A 22448-nucleotide genomic window follows, 5' to 3' on the forward strand; every position below is an offset into this window, starting at 1 on the left:
GGGTACCTGCTTCTACAAACCGATGGGAGAGGCAGGACTTGCAGCACGATCTGCGTCAGAAATAGAACCGATTTCTATTTTAGACGTTGGCAACGCAGACGCGAGCGGTGTGGTCAGCCTATTAGATAATCATTGTACCCTGGTGGTGTACAGCTTACATGGAAATATGAACAAAGGCAATGTTTCACTTTTTCTAATGTTGGGGTCACTCAATCAAATTTCAAGTTGAAAAAATATAATTTAAGGGGTTTTCTCTGCTGTTAAACATAGTGGCGGGTCATTTTTGACCCTTAAGACATCACAAGGGTTAAGACATGAAGGTCAGTCAAGCGCTATGATGAAGTTAATTAGAGTTACCTGCCTCAGATTGCAGCCCAAATAAATCACATAGTTCAAGTAACAGACACATCTCAACATCAACTGTTCAGAGGAGACTGTGGGAATCAGGCATTCATGGTCAAATTGCTGCAAAGAAACCACTACTAAAGGACACCCATAATAACAAGAGACTTGCTTGGGCCAAGAAACACGGGCAATGGACATTAGACCGGTGGAAATATGTCCTTTGGTCTGAAGAGTCTAAATTTGAGATTTTTGGTTCCAACCACCGTGTCTTTGTGAGACGCAGAGTACTGTAGGTGAACGGATGATCTCCGCATGTGTGGATCCCAACGTGAAGCATGGAGGAGGATGTGTGACGGTGTGGGGGTGCTTTGCTGGTGACACTGTTGGTGATTTATTTAGAATTCAAGGCACACTTAACCAGCATGGCTACCACAACATTCTGCAGCGATACGCCATCCCATCTGGTTTGCGATTAGTGGGACTATCATTTGTTTTTCAACAGGACAATGACCCAGAACACACCTCCAGGCTGTGCAAGGGCTATTTGACCAAGAAGGAGAGTGATGGAGTACTGCATCAGATGACCTGGCCTCCACAATCACCTGACCTCAACACAATTGAGAAGGTTTGGGATGAGTTGGACCGCAGAATGAAGGAAAAGGAGCCAACAAGTGCTCCCCATACGTGGGAACACCTTCAAGACTGTTGGGAAAGCATTCCTCATGAAGCTGGTTGAGTGTGCAAAGCTGTTATCAAGGCAAAGGGTGGCTACTTTGAATAATTGAAAATCTAAAATATATTTGGATTTGTTTAACCCTTTTTTGGTTACTACATGATTCCATATGTGTTATTTCATAGTTTTGATGTCTTCACTATTATTCTACAATGTAGAAAATAGTCAAAATAAAGAAATTAGTAGGTGTGTCCAAACCTTTTACTGTACATTCTGTTCACAGCATCAACAAAACTCTCTCTATACTCTTAAGTGTGTTCAGGTGATCTTAATAAGTGCTTGTTTCCTTTGAAATAGGGTCTTTTGAATAGACTAAAATTAACAGCTTTGTATGAGTTAAAAAAACATGGCATGCTAACTGCATCCTGGTGGCACAGTGGACTAATTCCATGAATAGAAAACAGAAGATTATAGGTTTGAATCTCACTGGCACTGTGCCACAATAAAAAAGAAATGTGTTTGCATGATTAATGCTTAATGAATTTCCATGTGTCCTATCTGTGCTTGGAGTTCAAAACAGTTAAACTACCTAGAATTTACGTTCTCAAAACGTTAATAAAACTTTCAGGTAACCATAGTAAAATGTTCTCAGATCCTCTCTGCAACCTAAAAATGTACTTTACCAGAAGAGACAAAATTTTCACTTCCATTCTCAGAATGTTTAAAAAACGTTGCATTTTACTGGTGAAGAAACTTATGGCTTCGTTGCTAGGACCAAGAACTTACGTTGCCACAATTTCCAAGCAACCACATGTGCTAGCTGGGTTGTTTTAAAGCAGTGTCTGATGTGACAGCCAATGTATGCCTCGGATCCCTACACACCAATCACTGTTTCATGATCCACAAAGATCGAACAATTGAGAGCTTTCTTCTTATCTTATATGAGGAAAAGAGAACCATTTTAATACATTCCTGCTACTTCAGTCTCACATGCTATTTTCAGCTACATACTGTACTTAAAACATATTTATTATTTTGTCATAGGTCTAAGCAGTGAGGATACATGCTCCCCAGTTATTTGACTTTGTTCAAACAACAATCAAAATGCAACTGGTGAACTTTTGCACTGTACGCCAGCAGTGCACTTCCCATATCTTCCCTGTCTTATTGATTTGGCAAACATATTGCACTCCTACAAACACACACACAGACAGATGCACACTCAGTACACGCCCTGACAGTGTACTTCAGACTGAGGACCCCTGTCTCTCTGGTACCCAGTTTTGCTGTCCATCTTCCTCCTCTTCATCTCCCAGTACCGGACCTAACAGCGGTCATCCTCATCGGTGTCACACAGGAGCTCGCAGGCGGCCAGAGAGCTGGCCTGACCCAGGCGTTTATGGAATTGTCCGTTGGGGACCTGCCAGTTGTGTCTGAGCTGGGGGGCAGAGCTGATGGTGTTGGCCCGACCCAGACTGGTTGCAATGGCCACCTCGAAGGTCAGAGTCTCCTCCAGGCCTGAGGAGTCTGGGCTGTGGAACTCCTCGTGCAGGGGCAGGTATGGCTCCGAGATGTACCGGTGAGGGGAGGGATGTGGGTGACTGACCCCTAACCCTGGGTCACTCACCCCTACTACCACCCCCACCCCCGATCCTGCCACCTGGGCTGGCTTCTCCCCTTCCTCCCTCCACAAGGGCTCCTCCGTCTCTCCAGGGGCCTCCTGGATCTGGGCTCTGCCCTCGCTGACAGCAGGGGGGGAGGGGTGGGCTCGGCATATCAGGGGGGAGTAGGAGATGTGAGGGCGTGGCCGCGATGGCGTCTGGGGGAGCTGCCGACGGCCACTGGGGGTGCTGGACTCAGAGTTAGACGGGCCTGGGCTGCCTGAAGTGTTGCCCTGCAGAGATAAGAGATCTCACACATAAACCAGGCTTTAATGGTGGCAGGGGCGGTTATTGACAGTTAAAGCCAGGAATTAAATAATAACAGTGTCAGGGCCGTTAAAAGAACACCCACCTGTCTATGGTGGACATGTGCGTGTCCCTCGCTGGGGGAGCGGGACTGCTTGCGTTCCTGTGACGGGTCCTGGCCCCGCTCCTCAGAGTTGCAGCGGGACACGTCGGGAGACAGCAGGTGGCGCCGCTCTTTGGAGCGCCCCCGCTCTTGATCCACTGGTTCCCTGAGGTTGGACCTGATGCCTGAGAGGCAGGGAGAGAGAGGGGAGCTATGAAGAGGGTCACATACATTATAGTAAACACACAGCTTTCATCAGGGGGCTTCTAAAACTGAGAACCACCAGTGTTCTTCAATAGTTCTTCAAATGGAACAGGACCAGGGAATAGACCCTAAGCAATGGCATAGTGAACACATTCCTGCTTTAAACGGAAAAGGAAAGGAGCCATGTAAACTGCAACTGTGTATAAGGTACCTCTGATGCTCCTCTGTCGTGGTCTATACAGACGGTCAGAACTGAACCTCTCCAGAGAGTACTCCTCCTGCCACAGCCCATTTACGCACTGATCACCAATAGTGGAGAAGGAGCGTTTCATCAATTTGCTGCTGTCTGTCCCAACCTACACACACAGATAAACACACACACACACATACAGTACACATACATACACATGCATGTGCAATTGGTTGAGAGAATGTGGGAGGGTAGGAAGTGTGTGGAGTTCTAATCTGAGTTCTGAGCAGAAGACTTTCTCTCATTCACCACACACATTCCATGTTTAATACATGGTATTTACATAGCGCTTTCAAGGACCCAAAGTCACTTCCAAGCCATATTACCTTGAACTAAAAAGACACCGTTTTGGGAAACCTGGCACACTGACATTTTTGCCATGCAAGGATTAGAAACCATCAAAGTATGCCACCCACACTGTCAACAACCATTGAAGGTAACAGTTGAAATCATATGTATCAACTATAGCAACCTAGTAACACCCAATCCTCCACTTCATGGCTGATTGGCTGACTGACTGCTGTATCTATGTCCCTGCAACTGCCCCAGTGTTCATCAATCCCTCTGAAGCCGCCACAGAGGCTGTCTACCTGGGTCCTGTTCTTTCTGAGTCCCCATGGGTAGAGGAGGGGAGGTGAGGGGCTGTACAGTAACAGGTACCTGTGTGTCTACAGCCAGCTGAGGCATAGACGAGGCTCGGATAGAGACTGCCCACCCGGGCACCTTGAGTGGGGCATCCTGCCTGTTAGTAGGGCAAAGGATGCGGTTAAACTCTTTGCGCTCCGGAACCTATATAGTCAGAGAAAGAGGAAGGGGAGAGAAACACAGCAGAGTTCTAATGTGTGAAAACAGACAGAGTTTGCAGCAATGACGTCAGGGGACCAGCAGAGGACTACTGTACCAACACGCCACAAGCAGATGTAGTATGCTGACTGACATACTGTAGAGTGGAGCTATCAATATCGAATAGCCGTACACCCTCTTGACTCAGAGTAAAAGCACTTGCTGAGCACAGCGACAGCCAAAGCACTGTGTGTTGGCAGTGTAATGTATTCATTTTTCACTATTCATTGTGAACCTGTGTGAGTGGTGCCTGTCTGGAATCCTCAGAAGTACTGTGGGTTGGAGTACCACTGTCAATTCGGGGCTGACAACCAGGCGGGGCAGAGAGGAGGGGCTGAGACCAGGCGGGGCAGAGAGGAGGGGCTGAGGGAAGGAAGGGGGCGGTGTCTACATGCGCAAAAAGGGGTTAAAGCTGGCGCTTGAATAACTGAAAGTCATGAAGCGGAGGAAAGAACCAGTCACATGCATGCAGGCTTAGGAAACCAAAATGCCTCACTCATCACCAAAGAGTTGAGAGGAGCTGAGAAACCATAACCAAAAGATATGAGCAGTATCCTCCAACAGAACTCTGTACAGCTGCTCAAAGAACAGAGAGGTGTGTGGGAGAGCCACAGCTCTGTATGATGACAAAGGTGCCAAATACCGGCACAGTACAGTTAAACCACAAAACCATGAGAGGAGTGCTGAGGATGACACTAAACCACTAGAGACAAGCTGCCGTCTCCATCTCTGTTCCATTGACACACTTACAGAAAGGCACACACTTTCATGTAGTCAGAGTCACACTCCCCATAGTGCCAAAGCTCAGCAGAATCATGACAATTTTGCAAAGTAAGCATAATATGCATGGTCCATCAAAGCCTACGGCGAAGAAATTATGATGCCATTTCATAGAAATGGGTGCGCAGTGATAATGCCTAAAACAAGGGACAACACTGTGTGGAGTGGACAGCATGGTAGGACATTGCCATGGTGAAGTTGGGAATGACACAGAAGGGGGCAAGGCAGCTGTATCAGCTACTACAATCCAGTACTGCTAGATAGAACTGGCTTTGATTGTGTAGAGTTCATTAGAATGTGTATTGATAAAAATGTAGGTGTGTGTTTGAATGGCTTTGAGGGTAACGTGAGAGTGTGTATGACGGGGCCTCCCGAGTGGCACAGCGGTCTAAGTCACTGCATCGCAGTGTTAGAGGTGTCGCTACAGACCTGGGTTTGATCCCAGGCTGTGTCACAGCCAGCCGCGACCGGGAGACCCAAGAGGCGGTGCACAATTGGCCCAGCGTCGTCCGGGTTAGGGGAGGGTTTGGCTGGCCGGGATGTCCTTGTCCCATCGCGCTCTAGCGACTCCTTGTGGCGGGCCGGGCACATGAACGCTGACGTCAGTCGCCAGTTGTACAGTGTTTCCTCCGACACGTTGGTGCGGCCGGCTTCCGGGTTAAGCGATCAGTGTGTCGAGAAGCAGTGCGGCTTGGCAGGGTCGTGTTTCAGAGGACGCATGGCTCTCGACCTTCGCCTCTCCCGTGTCTGTACTGGAGTTGCAGCGATGGGACAAGACTGTAACTACCAATTGGGGCAAAAAAGGGCTAAAAGTGTGCATGACTCACAGATGAGAAACTGATCTGTGCTGGGTCTAATAGTTATGATGACAGTCTGATCGTACTGTACACTCTTGGAAAAATTGTTATTCGACTGTCCCCATAGGAGAACCCTTTAAAGAACCCTTTTCGGTTCCAGGTCGAACCCTTTCCACTGAGGGTTCTACATGGCACCCAAAGGAGTTCTACCTGGAACCAAAAATGTTTCTCCTATGGTGACAGCCAAAGAACCCTTTTGGAACCCTTTTTTTCTAAGAATAAGAGGGTAGGGATCAGCAACAGTGCTTTTTACAATGTTGTTTCAGACAAGAGTTTGATTATGAAGCAGAACACACTGGCACCATACATAAAACCTCTCGACACAAATCACACCCCACTAGCGTCCGAATACTGCATACTGATTGGGCTGGGACAGCGACAACTAATTTACTGGACAGTGACACAGTGATGGATGGGGGATTGGATGAGTCAGAGTGAGTCCAGTCAGATGCTGCCTCTCCTGGGACAAACAGTCTCAATTCCCCCCTCCGCTTCTCTCTGGATCACAACCACATCATACCAGACTATAACCCAACCCCATAATATCTCACTGGAGGTTTACCCATCAAAAGTCTAACTACTAATGCATTTAGTGTGTAATACTAAAAACACAATAATTTCCCCATTAAGTGAGTAACATACTAATTAATACATGCTTTTACACTGTGTACATGCAGAATTAACTTTAAAGGCATAGTTCACCCAAATGACAAAATAAAATATTGGTTTACTTACCTTGTAAGCAGTCTACACACATCATGTCCACATCATCTGAAAGTATCTCAAATTGATTCCCGAAAAATGCAAAAATCAGTCCCATGACTTGAATGTGATTTGTGCACCAATGCTAAAATGTTAGCATTTGGAAACAGTGCGAGCCACTGCCAGGGAAACTATACCAAAGCATAGATTGCTGTCATACCTTGTACACTGAACAAAAATATTACTGCAACATGCAACAATTTCAAAGATTTTACTGACTAACAGTTCATAAAAGGAAATCAGTCAATTGAAATAAATGAATTATGCCCTGATCTATGGATTTCACATGACTGGGAATACACATATGCATCTGTTGGTCACAGATACCTTAAAAAAAGGTAGGGGCGTTGATCAGAAAACCAGTCAGTATTTAGTGTGACCACCATTTGCTTCATGCAGCACGACACATCTCCTTCAAATAGAGTTGATCAGGCTGTTGATTGTGGAATGTTGTCCCACTCCTCTTCAATGGATGTGCGAAGTTGCTTGATATTGGTGGGAACTGGAACACGCTGTCGTACACGTCGATCCAGAGCATCCCAAACATGCGCAATGGGTGACATGTCTGGTGAGTATGCAGACCATGGAAGAACTGGGATATTTTCAGCTTCCAGGAATTGTGTACAGATCCTTGTGACATGGGGCTGTGCATTATCATACCGGAACAATGAGGTGATGGCGGCGGATGAACAGCATGACAATGGGCTTCATGATCTTGTCACGGTAGCTCTGTGCATTCAAATTGCTATAGATAAAATGCAATTGTGTTTGTTGTCCGTAGCTTATACCTGTCCATACCATAACCCACCGCCACCATGGGGCACTCAGATCACGTTGACATCAGCAGACCGCTCGCACACAACGCCATACAAGTGGTCTGCGGTTGTGTGGCTGGTTGGACGTACTGCCAAATTCTCTAAAACGACATTGGAGGCGGCTGATGGTTTAGAAATTAACATTCAATTCTCTGGCAACAGCTCTGGTGGACATTCCTGCAGTTAGCATGCCAATTGCATGCTCCCTCAAAACTTTAGACATCTGTGGCATTGTATAATGTGACAAAACTGCACATTTTAGAGTGGCCATTTATTGTCCCAGCACAAGGTGCACCTGTGTAATGATCATGCTGTTTAATCCGCTCCTTGATATGCCACATCTATCAGGTGGATGGATTATCTTGGCAAAGGAGAAATGCTCACTAACAGGGATGTAAACAAATTTGTGCAGTTGAGAGAAATAAGCTTTTTGTGCGTATGGAAAATTTCTCTGATCTTTTATTTCAGCTCATGAAACATGAGACCAACACTTGACATGTTGCGTTTTATATTTTGCTTCAACATACATACATTGATTTCCTTAGCAATGTGCAATTTTTTAATTTTGGTGAACTATCCCTTTGATTTGATTTGATTAGGGCGTTGAGTGAGTGTGTTTCTGGGGATGTTACAGTACTTGAGACCTATTCCTTACCAGAGTGTGGAGCTGGTGGTGGTGGTAGTGATAGTGGTGGTAGTCCTCCTCTTTATCCTCAAGGTCCTGGGACATGGGTTGCATGAACATCTCCTGGGGGGAGATGGGACTCAAGGCCACAAACCCTCCTCTGGTCCTGATGGAACGGATAAGACAGACAGACATTCAGAGAGGGATAGGGGATACCTAGTCAGTTGCACAACTGAATGCATTCAACCTAAATGTGCCTTCCGCATTTAACCCAACCCCTCTGAATCAGAGAGGTGCAGGGGGGCTGCCTTAATCGACGGCGTACGTCATCGGCGTCCGGCATGCCTATCTAGGATGAACACACACATCTATTAACATACCTGTACCCACACGCACACACAGGCTTGGGGACTTTAGGAGTCAAAAAGCATATTTACAGGGCAGATCCAGCGCTGTGGGTCAGAAAGGGGAGGGCTTTGGCACTGCAGAGGATGTCCTGAGGCAGAGAGGACGCGTCCATACGCTGGAACATTGGAGCGTGTTTCTATAGGGGATGAGGATGAAATAGGTCCAGTATGAGAGTATGCAAAATACTGTTCAGAGGCCATAGTTTCATACTGTACATACAGGTAGACATACCTGCTCCTCCAGCTGTTGCCTGAGCTTCTTGGCTTTGCTCTGCTTGTAGTAGTCCATGATCATCATAGCTGCGTAGATCTTCCCAATGGTCATATGATTGGCTAGAAGAATGGCATAATGTCACTCATTTGGAATTCTTTGAAAAGCAAAACTACTATAGCAAATAGTTCAACTACATTGACTAATGCCAGAGGTACTATACATTCTGACTGTCACCTTTGTGGATGGGGACGAGCAGGTCTAGGGTCTTCTGAGAAAGGTGTGGCCAGATGATACCGATCTCCTTCTGTAGGTCTGAATCCATCTGCCCCCTGTCCTCCCCTCCTGGAACCACCACAACAACAACAGGAGATAAAGCATGCAGCAGGTGCTCATGGGGGCGGTTGGTCAACAGTGTGTAGAGAAAGTTGAGAAGAACAACAAGTTCAGAGAGTTGTTCATGTTCATCTATTTTCACATGCCAGCCTGACCTCTGGCTATCTTGACCTCCAGGGCAGTTCGGATCAGGGCCATGAGGGTGGAGGTGAAGTGAACAGACATCTCCTCATCCACGGGCATGTTCATCAGCACCAGCCTCTGAGGGTGTCCATGGAAAGAGGGGGGAGCAAAGCAGGAAATATTATTCACTAACCAGGAGATAACATGTTGCCAACAAGATATGCTCAGTTAACCATCTATGCCTTACAGTAATATACAAGTCTCAACTACTTGATAGTATTTTTTCACTGTTCAAGCTAAACTTACAATCAAAGGATTATAAATGCATGTTTTAATAACACAATTCTCGAATAAGAATGACATTGTAACAACAGCCAAGAGACTCACAACACAGTGTGCACAAAGAGGGTAGGTTCATTTCCATTGTACAGTCCATGCACACGTATGACAAGACAATGATAATGGAAAAAAAGGCAAAGAGGGCAAGGGCAGAAGGCACATGCGTATAGATAGAGGAAGTAATCAAGCAGCAGTGATTGAGAAAGATTGTTTGACATTCTGACACTGTACAATGTGGCTCTATGAAATACATGTTCGCTTTTTGCACCCGTTTCAAAACCGAAGCATTCTTACTGACACTGAAAACCAGTTATTCCACAAACAGCTCTTAAACACACAAAACCTTCCTCAGTTATTTCTCTGCCAAGATGCAAATCAATACAAAAAAGAAAACGCCAAAGCACAATGCTAATTTATTTTTACTCTACGTATTGTCATCTGCCGATCAAAAAACACCATTGTGGATTCTCTTACAATTCGACAAGCGACACGTTACAGTACGATAGACAACAGTCATTTTCCACACTTCATTTGGAATTGGCTATATAACACAGAGGGAAAGGTTTTACTTTGCCATCTCCATTGACCAAATGTAGAAATGTTGCCTAGTTGTCTTTGGTCTACCTTATAAGCCACTTTGGAGGGACATTTCTTTCCGAGGCCAAGAGGTGGCGACATATCAGTCAGCATCTCGTACATGTCAGTGTAATGAATACGCCCGCTGGGGAGGAGGCAGGGAGCAGGGCAGATGACAAGGAGGACGAGGAGGAGGAGCAAGGGCAGGGAAGGTATTACCAAGGAATGGAGGAAGAAAAGAATATGAAAAAAAGGAAGAGATATCAGAAAGAGGGTTATTCAATGGCATTACACAGAAAGGATCAAATCAGGTTGTGGTATTTCTATGCAGACTTGGCATAGAAAAGAGAGAGAAGAAGAAAATCTAAAATCAAAGACCAAAGGAATGACAGCAGGGTCCTCTGTGGATCTGGCAGATACTTACCTGGCATCCTAAACCTGCAACGTTACTGCTGACTATTGTCAGGGAGGGACTTACAGTAGGCCCCACTATAACCCTTCTCATGATTCTACTATAACCAGTCAACTAAATCAGAGGTACCAGATCCAACCAGCCACAGAGTGTCACGACTCAGCACACTGGTTTTGTGTAGTTGTTTGTTACACTAAATGTTCCAATAGTTCATTGCTCTGCATCTACAGCATGAAGTGCATAATGATATTGTCTGTATGCTAGAGGAGGAGCCGTCTCTTTGTATCCTGAAGCCATAACCCAGTCATTCTTTGGCCTGGGGCAGAACCAGGGCGGTCCCCCTTCAGCAGTGCAAGCAGGCCTTAGAGGGGTAGTGAAAATTGTTGGAGAGGAATGGAAGGGAGCAGAGGAAGGGTCCCAACAGGTAGGAGGGGGTTAAGGGATCAAGGGATAGTGGTGGGGGAGCCAAACCTTGCAGGCCACGTTGTAGGGGCAGTTCTTTCCAAAGCCCAGGGGAGGGGAAATAGTGCGTACTACTGTGTACATCTCCTTATAGTGAATCCTTCCACTGGAAAGAACATATATTTCTGTAGTTAACAATAAACACAGAGATTCAGCTTTGCTGGAGTTTACTAGAGCTGGATTGCCACCATTGTCCTAACAAGAACCTGGAGAGCAGAGCATCAGGACACATCGGACAACAATTAGGCAAATATGCAATACTATTCATATTGTGAAATGTTTTGGACTTGAAGGCCATATGGTGGTATTTGTAAGTAGTTGGGTGAAACATTAGAATAACATTAAAATAGTAAATAATTCCTACATATAATGACATGCTGTATAACATATGTGCTGTGCTGCTACTTTGTATGTGTTAGTATGTGTTGTTGGGCCTCTGACTTACCAAGCAGCTCGGTCGTATTCACCCCAGATACGAACAAACTCATCCAGATGATGAGGCCCCAAGATGGAAGAATCCCGGGTGAGGTACTCAAAGTTGTCCATGATCACAGCCACAAACAGATTCAGCATCTGAACAGTGATTAGAGGAGGTCATAGACAAGGAACTACAATATGTGTACATGAAAGGGAATATGTATGCATGTAAGTGTCTCCTTCAACTTCTTCCTCTCATTTCCGGTAAGAGGCGGTCTCCTAGAGTAGGACTCATAGAGTAGGACAGCTGGACTCTTAGAGTAGGACTCTTACCAGAAATGAGCTGAAGAAGATGAAGGAAACAAAGTAGAAGTAGGCAAACTCAGTTCCACAGCGCTCCTCGTGGTCTGATGTTAGAGCTAAGGGGTCTGGCTCACACTTCTGCCCCCCTAAACATGACAGCATGATCTCCTGCCACGACTCCCCCGTGGCACTCCTGCAGACAGACAGCAGTGTGTTGTTCAGAGACTGAGCCTTGGTTAGCCACTGTGTGACACATGCAGGATATCCTACTATACCTGAATAGCAACATCAGAGCACCAAAGAAGGTCTTGAAGTTGTTGTGTTGGTTGATGTGAGTCTCCTCATCCAGTCTGATGTTTCCAAAAACCTTGAGGAATATTCAAAACAAATCAAATTGTATGGGTCGTGTACACATACGCCATGCCTATGTCTATAGCTCCAACAGTGCAGTAATACCTAACAATATAAAATAATACACAAATTCCAAATATATATCAGAAATATCAGAACGAGCCATGTCAGAGTCGGTAACAAAAATATAAAACGAAACATGTAAAGTGTTGGTCCCATGTTTCATGAGCTGAAATAAAAGATTCCAGAATTTTTACATATGCACAAATTTGTTTACATCCCTGTTAGTGGGCATTTCTCCTTTGCCAAGATAATCCATCCACTTGACAGGTGTGGCATATCAAGAATCTGATTAAACAGCATGATCATTACACAGGTGCACCTTGCTCTGGGGCCAATAAAAGCCCACTCTAAAATGTGCAGTTTTGTCACAAAACACAATGACACAGATGTCTAATGTTTTGAGGGAGTGTACAATTGGCATGTTGACTGCAGGAATGTCCACCAGAGCTTTTGCCAGAGAATTGAATGTTCATTTCTCTACCATAAGCCACCTCCAAAGTTGTTTTTAGAGAATTTGTTAGTACGTCTAACCGGCCTCACAAACGCAGACCACTTGTAACCACGCCAGCTCAGGAACTCCACATCCTGCTTCTTCACTTGCGGGATTTCTGTCTGTAATAAAGCCCTTTTTGTGGGGGGAAATTAAGTTTGATTGGCTGGGTTTGGCTCCCCAGTTGGTGGGCCTGGCTCTCAAGTGGGTGGGTCTATGCAAAATCCATAGATTAGGACCTAATGAATTTATTTCAATTGACCGATTTCGTTATATGAACTGTAACTCAGTAAAATTGTTGAAATTGTTGCATGTTGCGTTTATATTTTTGTTCAGTATATAATGGTGTGTATAGACAGTATGGACAGTGTATGAATAGAGACTATTCATGAGATATGTCTTGTGCTATATGCAGAACCGACACATTCACACCATGCAATGACGAACCAAGAAAGTGGCAGAATAGATCAAGCGTGTGAGCAACACCTTACCTGCATTCCGATGATTGCATAGATGAAGAAGAGCATGGCAATGAGCAGACAGACGTAGGGGAGAGCCTGAAAGAGAAACCCTATGTCATGATAAAGTAACAGTACCAGACGTTACACACACACACACCTGGCTTCACTCTTAAGTGTCTCTTTCCAGTGCTGTACTGTAATGTGAGTGGAGCTGACCTTAAAGGACTGGACAAAGGTCCAGAGCAGGATGCGGATGGTGTAACCCTGCCTCAACAGCTTGATCAGTCGAGCAGCTCGGAACAGCTTCAGGAAACCCATGTTGAAGGTCTCAATTGACTAAAGGGAGATGAGAGAGACACTAGCACTATGTATGCCGTTTATTTACAGTACACTGCATAGAAATGGCAACGTAATCAGCCATTGACTGATATTCAGTCATGCTTTTTTACCTGCAGGTCCACCACTATTTCTGTGATGCTGCCCAAAACCGTGATGAAGTCAAATATATTCCAAGTGTCTCGAAAGTAGTTCTGGAAAAGAGATGACAACATCCATACTTCAGTCAGTAGATGTTAGTAGCATTGCACACTGTATCAGATCATGATGTTATGGGCAGTACAGATGTAGGATCTTCATTTGAGCCAGTTTGCTACAGGAGGAAAATAGGAACAGGAAATGTGAATTATTATGTGGATTATATTTAATGGGCATTTTTGTAGGGGTTGATACATTTTTCGTTAGGGAAAATCAAGTCTGAAATTACAAACTTTAGAAGCCTTTTTAAAACTGAAATACACTACAAGTTTGCATTTCCTGCCATGCAGGAAAAGTCTCAGCAAGAGACTTTTCAAATTAAGATCCTACATCTGTAAGTTTATACTGTTTCCTCACCAGAAAGCCAAAGGCCATGATCTTGAGGACACACTCCACAGAGAAGAGCACAGTGAAGGCTGTGTTCAGGTGTTTCAGCATAGCCTCGTACACTGGTGGGGCTGAGTAATACTACCACCACATAGGAGAGCGAAAGAGAGAGACACCATTAAACACAATTGGAATTACTCCAAATTACTGGGATGCACAGATAACCCCAAATGACACAATGAACCCAAACACACACCATCTTGCTCAACCACCATACAACTATAGAACTATAGCCACAGGTTAATGGCAGATTCCCTCTGATACGTAAATAGCGAAACATTGAGCAGAGTTGAGGCTAAAAGGGGTAATTAATCAGAGTTGTACAGGCAGAGTTAATGAGGACATGTTAAATACTAGCAGGTGGATATAGATCAATATTTAATAAAGGCTGAGTCATCCTCTGCTCTGTCTGATGGCTCTCTCCCTCTGTCTGACCGAAGGCTTTTTCTCTGAATAAATTAAATGCTCACGGGATGGAAAAAACCCAGACCGTTAGCTAGAGCCCAGCACAGGGTAGAGGGACATGCATCATACAACCCAATCAGCTACAGCAGAGGTGTCAAATTAATTTTGCCACGAGGGCCAAATTCGGTCTTCAACGAGGCCCGGAGGGGCGCACTGAAAATTGGTTATATTTCCTTGGCGTCAAAATCTGCAAAAGCTAGTTCTCTAGATAATTTGCTAAATATAGTCTCCCCCCTTGCAGGCCAGATGTTTGACACCCCTGAGGTACAGCAACAGGCTCCATAATACATTCTGCACCACAGGGACTGCTATTAAGCTTTATAAATGAGATTAGTTCAGCATATGGGTCAGGTTGTACATTAGAGATAATGAACAAGGTGTAAATGAATGTACTGTTTGTATACAATCATTATCCACACCTTCATCATCAGGACAATGGTGTTGAGTGCAATCATGGCCAGCACAGTGTACTCAAAGGAGGGGGAGACCACAAAGTGCCAGAGGCGGTACTGGAACGTCTGTCTGTTCTGAGGCATGTAGCGGGTCAGGGGTTTGGCACTTATGGCAAAGTCAATGCAAGCCCTCTGTAAGGGAAAACACACAAGAAAGAAAGTTGAAGAACAGTTTGTTGTGCAGGAAATAGCCTGGGATTAAGTACAGTATGTAGCAGCTAGCTCTGGGAAAGTCCTTATATTTTATCCTTGAAGTAGACACATTGCTATGTGGACTGCTGGGAACATTCTGGTCAGTGTTGGCTGAGGGATACCTGGTGGGAGAGACTTTGTGTCTGGAGGGGAACTCTCACTATTCCTGTATATTTACCTAGTGTTCTCCATGAGCCAGTGTGCTCCTCTACGTAATCACCTGTCAAGACCGAGCAAGTTATGTCTAAAAGAACAGACGGTGTCATTTTGATGTGTTTGCTACATTCTACCAACAAACCATATCACTAACACTTACACTGAGCTGGTGTGTTGTAATGGTATCACTGGAAATTCTACATTTCAAATTGAATGTCTGTTACATTTCGTTTGGTTGAGGATTCTGTGTAATGTGTGTGTGTGTGTGTGTGTGTGTCTGTGTGTGTGTATGTGTATGTGACTCCATCACCTCATTCTTCTCCAAGCTGCACTCCTCCATCATCTTGTCTCCCTGCTCCTGGAAGGTGATGATGATGAGAGCCACAAATATGTTGACGAAGAAGAAGGGGAAGACCACAAAGTAGATGACATAGAAGATGGACATCTCCATCCTGTTGCCCTGGCTGGGTCCTCTGTCCTCCTCTGTCACGTCCACAGAGTGCTGCAGGACCCTGGACAGACACACAGACACGCAGATCACACTGTGCTCAGCACTGGACACCCACACTGACATTCTGAAGTATATTTCAGTCTAGCCTATGTACAGTTGTGACATAGTGAGTAGTGTGTATGGAGAGTGAGACTTACTGTGGCCAGCCTTCCCCAGTGGAGACGGTGAACAGAGTGAGTAGGGCCCAGACTATATTGTCATAGTGAAAGTCATGTCTCCTCCACTCCCTCCTCTTCACGTCCTGCTTGTCTTTCTCATAGTTGATGTAGAAGCCTCTGATAGGATGAGACAGACACACAGTGTACAATGGACATTCAGTGGACAAAGAAACTAGAAAACATGACAATACTGTAGGTCTCCAATAGGTCTCCATCCACTTCAACTATGTTAGTGTTCTGTAAGGCCCTATGCAGGCAGCTCAGCAGACACCTACTGGCAGTCCTTCTCTGTGTCTTTGGATCCGTCAGTGCAGTAGAAGAACTTCCCCTTGAACAGCTGCACAGCGATGACAGCGAAAATGAACATGAAGAGCTTGTAGACGATGAGGATGTTGAAGACGTTCTTCAGAGAGGTCACCACACAGTCAAACACTGCCTACACACAGACAGAGGATGAAGGATGAGGGAGGGCAATTAAAAAAAAAAAGTCAAACAGTGACTGATATGCTAAAACTGTAGGGGTTTAGCTTTCGTCCAGTCACAGATGTAGGACCTTAATTTGATCACCCTGTTGAAGGAGGACATTTAAAACGTGTAGTTTATTTGTGATTTGAAAAGGCTTCTGAAGTTTGTAATTTCCACTTTGAAATTTCAGACTTTATTTTCTCTAACGAAGAATTTAGCAACCACTACAAAAAATGTAATTCATTGTAATCCACATAATAATTAACATTTCCTGTTGCTGCAGGATTATTTTTCTGCTGTAGCAAACTGTCTCAAATTAAGATCTTATATCTATAGTGTCTGATTTGTTGAGGGTGACTTCTAACTCAAGTGGTATAAATAGCATACAATTGTCCAAAATGATCCCAAACTGTTGTTGCGACATGACTGACTGGAAGAGGATTGTATTATTCTGTAAATCTTTATTTCACTTTACAGTCCCAGGATAATCAAGTCTATTGATTGCAGTTTTTCTGGTAGCACCTGACTGACTACCGTCCTGGTACACTCACACAGTTATCAGTCTGACTCATTTCCTCCAGGTTTGACAGAGACACTCTTCCCCACAGCAGAAATTGGATGTGTGAGGTTTGGGAAATCAATTTGTGACTAAATGTTTTCATGATCAAACGCTCAGGTTTATCACCTAATCTTCTCTCTGACTGATTCTCTGCTTCATGGAAACCCTCTTGTGGAAACAGGTGTGACTAAATGGATGTAAAGTCATCTCCACCTGTTTAACAGTGGCTTCTGCCCTCACCTGATACCATCATACCACACATACACATTACCTCACCTTTGAACACCTTGATATATCTCGTATGTAGTCTATCCCTCAGACTGTTGACTGGAGGAGGTACGGTTAACATGGGAAGTAATATCTGAGAAATGGGTTACCTTGAGTTTCGGTAGTCTCTTGATGGTCTTCAGGGGCCTCAGGACGCGCAGCACCCGAAGAGACTTGATGGTTTTGATGTCCCGTCCTTTATTATTTCTACAAGTAGACACACGTAGAATGAAGAACCTGTTGAACTCACTTTAACACTGAGCTAACCATGTTACTTATTACAGGAGAGGTATTACTGTGCTTTACATTTCTGATTAGAAAGATACATGTACAGTGCCTTCATAAAGTATTCAGACCCCTTGACTTATTACACATGTTGTTTTGTTACAGCCTAAATTCAAAATGTATTTTTCTCACCCATCTACACAAAATACCTCATAATGACCAAGTGAAAACATGTTTTTAGAAATGTTTACTAATTTATTGAAAATGAAACACAGAAATATTTAATTTACTTAAACTGGGGCGAAGATTTACATTCCAACAGGACAATGACCCCAAGCATACAGCCAAAGCAATGCTGGAATGGCTCCAGAACAAGAACGTGAAAGTCATTGAATGGCCCAGCCAAATCTAATTTACCAGAGCTTGAGAAAATCTGCAAGGAAGAATGGGAAAAAATCCATGTGCAAAGCTGATAGACATACCCAAGATGACTCAATGCTATAATCGCCGCTAAAGATGCTTCTACAAAGTATTGACTCAGGGGTGTGAATACTTCACTGTAATAGCTACTAAATCACATTAGCGCACGTTAGCTCAACCGTCCAGCGGGGGGACACCGATCCTGTAGAGGTTTTAAGGTCATTTGCACTCTAAAGCAGGTTCTCATCAACGATTTGTCTGTATTTGGCTCCAGTCATTGTTCCCTCTATCCTGGCCAGTCTCCCAGTTCCTGCTGCTGAAAAGCATGATGCTGACACCACCATGCTTCACGGTAGGGATGGTGTTAGACAGGTGATGAGCTGTGCCTGGTTTTCTCCGACTATTTGGCCTGAATGCGCTTTGCATTCAGGCCGAATAGTTACATTTTTTCCCGGTTGCTCAATTTGGTCTGACGGCCAGCTCTCGGCAGAGTCTGGGTAGCTCCATATTTTTTTCATTTCCCAATGATGGAGACCACTGTGCTCATGGAAACTTTCAACACTTTAGATTTTTTTAAACCCTTCCCCAGATTTATGCCTCATCACAATTCTATCTCAGAGATCTACGGACAGTTCCTTGGACTTCATGGTATAGTTTCTGCTCTGACATACACTGTCAACTGTGGGACCTTACACTGAGTGTACAAAACATTAGGAACACCTTACTAATATTAAGTTGCACACTCTTTTGCCCTCAGAACAGCCTTAATTCATCAGGGCATGGACTATCAAAATCATTCCACAGGGATGTTAGGCCATGTTGACTCCAATGCTTCCCACAGTTGTGTCAAGTTGGCTGGATGTCCTTTGGGTGGTGGACCATTCTTGATGCACACAGGAAACTGTTGAGCGTGAAAAACCAGCAGCATTGCAGTTCTTGACACCCTCAAACCAGTGTGCCTATCACCTACTACCATAACCCATTCAAAGGCACTTAAATCTTTTGTCTTGCCCATTCTCCCTCTGAATGGTACACATACACAATCTGTCTCAATTGTCTCAAGGCTTAAAAAACATTATTTAACCTGTCTCATCCCCCAGCTAAACTGATTGTGGATTTAACAAGCATTGCTTTGGCTGTATGGATTTAGTGGATTTAACAAGTGATATCAATAGCTTTCACCTGGTCAGTCATGTCATGGAAAGAGCAGGTGTGTTTTTTTCTAAATCATGTCCAAACAATTGATTTGGCCACAGGTGGATTCCACTAAAGTTGTAGTGGCATCTAAAGGATGATCAAAGGAAATTGGATGCATCTGAGCTCAGTTTGTAGTGTCCTAGAAAAGGGGTGTGAATACTTATGTAATTTGATATTTTTGTATTTCATTTTCAATCAATTTGCTAAATATCTTATGGGTTATTGTGGGTGAGAAAAATGTTGTCAATGGATATTTAAAAAAAAAATATATTTAACCTTTATTTAACTAGGCAAGTCAGTTAAGAACAAATTCTTATTTACAATGACGGCCGAGGAACAGTGGGTTAACTGCCTTATTCAGGGGCAGAATGACATATTTTTACCTTGTCAGCTCGGGAATTCGATCTAGCAACCGTTCAGTTACTGGCCCAACGCTCTAACCACTAGGCTACCTGCCGCCCCATGAATACTTTGTGAAGGCACTCTATGTAATGAACTATAGAGGACACATAGGATCCTGTTGAAGAGAGCAGAAAGAAGGGAAGGGAAGGGAAGAAAGTGTTTACCCCAGCACATTCCTGGCAGTCCCACAGCAACACAATCCACAGGAGCAGAGGACGACAGAGAGAAAAACGCGGATGCTGAACATGTATATCTCAGGATAGAAAAAACATGTATATCACAAAACGGAGTGAAACACAGTGCTATACTACACTGGCAGTATACACTGGTAATGTACACAACACAGGAAGTTATAACCTATGCAAGGTCACTTGACTCACGTGAGGGCGAAGGCCACCAGAGCTCCGACCACCACGATAAAGTCTAGAATGTTCCACAGGTCCCGGAAATAGGAGCCGTCATGGAGAATCAAGCCCTGGTCTATCATCTGTCAAAAATAAATCTTGTTAAATGATTTGAAAACAGAACTGTGCTAAATATTTGCATTTGCCTCACTGTTAATTAGCTAAATACAATACATTCTGTCTATCTGACATGACATTTTCTTGGGACTAACAGTTTATGCCAAACATGTTCATGTACCTTCTGTCCAATCCAACTGATTCTGCTACAGTATGGTATGACCTATGGCATGTCAATATGACATCGTTTGGTAATGTTTTAATGCAGGATCCTTGCTGATTGAATAAAGAACACTGTATTTTTGTTCTATAAACTTGTTCTATAACTCACCTTTATTATCATTTCAAAGGTAAAGACACCTGTGAACACGTAGTCAAAGTAACGCAAAACCTGTGGGGTAAAAAGTAGACAAATATATGAACACATCCATTACAAAACTGGACTCCAGGGGATGAGGAAGAACATTTCATTCCTTGCCATCAGCTCATACATTAGAGGAGATCAGAGAGAGACAGATCAGAGAGAGACTGATCAGAGAGAGACTGATCAGAGAGAGACTGATCAGAGAGAGACAGATCAAAGAGAGACTGATCAGAGAGACTGATCAGAGAGAGACTGATCAGAGCGAGACAGATCAGAGCGAGACAGATCAGAGAGAGACTGATCAGAGAGAGACTGATCAGAGAGAGACAGATCAGAGAGAGATATATCAAAGAGAGACAGATCAAAGAGAGACAGATCAAAGAGAGACTGATCAGAGAGAGACTGATCAGAGAGAGACAGATCAGAGCGAGACAGATCAGAGAGAGACAGATCAGAGCGAGACAGATCAGAGAGAGACTGAGAGCTTCTGTTTAATGTGTTGCATCTGTTCTTCACCGCTGAACTGGGGACATATTTCCCTTTTAGGAAACCAACTTCTCTCTTTAATGGTCACACTGATTAAGTTGAACCGGAGGGAATTCTATTTCCATTTCAGACTTTGGAAGATGATGCTTTCAAGTGGAGCCCTTCTCCGCTGATGGATATGTGCTTTGATTAGCTTCTTAGCGTGTCACCAGGCTCATTGCATTCCCAACTCGATTTGCATCAATCAGCAACATCCAGAGAAGCCCCACCCCATCAAGTCACCATGGGAGACCTTCACAAAGCAATTAACGTAATGCTTTCTTTCAGTCTTCCAGCTGCTCAGCTAGGACACGGCCTGATAAGAGACCCCAGGCACACATTCCCAATGATTTGTTTTTTTACATCAAGGAACGTCTGTAACGAAGTACAAAACAATGGCATCGACAATAGGAATGCTGCAGAATTCCAGATTGTACTAGATTGACACTGTTTGTGCTATCTGTCCGATTTGTAGTCGTATGAAGAGCCTAAACCAGAGGTGGGAGTAGGGAGTGTGATGTGATGATTCTATACCCCCCAACACCCTCCTCTCCTCTATCTGGCTCCTCAGTGTGAGCAGAGAGTGACAACTCTAATATTGCTGTCCCCCTGTGAGATCAGCGATACTCGTCAGAGACAGCGTCAAGCACAGACGCAGACACAATCCCCGTCACGAGTGTGTGCTTGCACTCACGGTATGCTGTGAGAAGATAGTACAGCACAGGAAAACAAAGCCAAACAAAAGCAATCACACGTCAAAGACAATAGCCTAGCCACCATTGTGGAGAAGGACTGTTCGAACAATGAGGCTCAAGGTCAGAGAGGAAAACAGCCATCTGTTGAGTCCATGTAAAGCCCAGTGACCAGACTGGCTCTTACTTTGTTCCAGTCGGAGGTGGCTGAAACGGGGTCCTCTGCAGCGAGGGCGATACTGCTGGCAGCGATCACCAGCAGGATGCACATCTCAAAGTAACGCAGGTTCACGACATAGTGACAGGCCCGGCGGATCCTAGAGATGGAACAGAGGATACAACCACTCTGACTGAGAAACAGAGAGACAGCTGTCAGAGCAGGACTGAAAAGGGTGTTTTGTTTCTATACCTCTATCATGCCTGTGTTTGATGGTGAGGATGAGGGTTTTAAGATGATGGTGATGATGGTGAGGATGATAGTTTTAAGAGGATGATGGTGAGGATGATGGTTTAAAGAGGATGGTGAGGATGTTGGTTTTAAGATGATGGTTTTAAGATGCTGGTAGGGATGATGGTGTTAGGATGATGGTGTTAGGATGATGGGAGGGATGATGGTGTTAGGATAAGGGCAGGGATGATGGTGTTAGGATAAGGGCAGGGATGATGGTGTTAGGATGACGGTAGGGATGAGGGTGTTAGAATGACATAGGGATGATGGTGTTAGGATGATGGTAGGGATGATGGTATTAGGATGATGGTAGGGATGAGGGTGTTAGGATGACGGTAGGGATGATGGTGTTAGGATGATGGTGTTAGGATGACGGTAGGGATGAGGGTGTTAGGATGACGGTAGGGATGACGGTGTTAGGATGACGGTAGGGATGATGGTGTTCGGATGACA

At 44.5% G+C, this 22448-nt stretch overlaps 1 protein-coding gene across 1 annotated transcript in view; it reads right to left on the reverse strand.

Moving 5' to 3' along the window:
* Positions 1 to 2029: 2029 nt before the first annotated feature.
* Positions 2030 to 22448, reverse strand: part of LOC139578464 (voltage-dependent R-type calcium channel subunit alpha-1E-like) — a 130557-nt gene continuing 110138 nt past the window's right edge. Inside the window, exons 24-49 of the mRNA XM_071406092.1 lie at positions 21735 to 21864; positions 20298 to 20357; positions 19886 to 19992; positions 19670 to 19681; positions 17372 to 17468; positions 16246 to 16406; positions 15950 to 16087; positions 15612 to 15813; positions 14921 to 15085; positions 14007 to 14117; positions 13565 to 13645; positions 13332 to 13451; positions 13146 to 13211; positions 12026 to 12117; positions 11781 to 11943; positions 11476 to 11603; positions 10205 to 10301; positions 9274 to 9379; positions 9020 to 9127; positions 8804 to 8904; positions 8602 to 8708; positions 8195 to 8330; positions 4143 to 4271; positions 3444 to 3588; positions 3032 to 3213; positions 2030 to 2912 (exon numbers count right to left, since the gene is read on the reverse strand). Of these exons, the coding sequence (XP_071262193.1) occupies positions 2343 to 2912; positions 3032 to 3213; positions 3444 to 3588; positions 4143 to 4271; positions 8195 to 8330; positions 8602 to 8708; positions 8804 to 8904; positions 9020 to 9127; positions 9274 to 9379; positions 10205 to 10301; positions 11476 to 11603; positions 11781 to 11943; positions 12026 to 12117; positions 13146 to 13211; positions 13332 to 13451; positions 13565 to 13645; positions 14007 to 14117; positions 14921 to 15085; positions 15612 to 15813; positions 15950 to 16087; positions 16246 to 16406; positions 17372 to 17468; positions 19670 to 19681; positions 19886 to 19992; positions 20298 to 20357; positions 21735 to 21864 (3514 nt within the window). The 3' untranslated portion in view covers positions 2030 to 2342. The remainder of the gene's footprint in view (positions 2913 to 3031; positions 3214 to 3443; positions 3589 to 4142; positions 4272 to 8194; positions 8331 to 8601; positions 8709 to 8803; positions 8905 to 9019; positions 9128 to 9273; positions 9380 to 10204; positions 10302 to 11475; positions 11604 to 11780; positions 11944 to 12025; positions 12118 to 13145; positions 13212 to 13331; positions 13452 to 13564; positions 13646 to 14006; positions 14118 to 14920; positions 15086 to 15611; positions 15814 to 15949; positions 16088 to 16245; positions 16407 to 17371; positions 17469 to 19669; positions 19682 to 19885; positions 19993 to 20297; positions 20358 to 21734; positions 21865 to 22448) is intronic.

Source organism: Salvelinus alpinus, chromosome 6 (genome assembly GCF_045679555.1).
Source record: "Salvelinus alpinus chromosome 6, SLU_Salpinus.1, whole genome shotgun sequence".
In the NCBI taxonomy this organism is placed as follows: domain Eukaryota; kingdom Metazoa; phylum Chordata; class Actinopteri; order Salmoniformes; family Salmonidae; genus Salvelinus; species Salvelinus alpinus.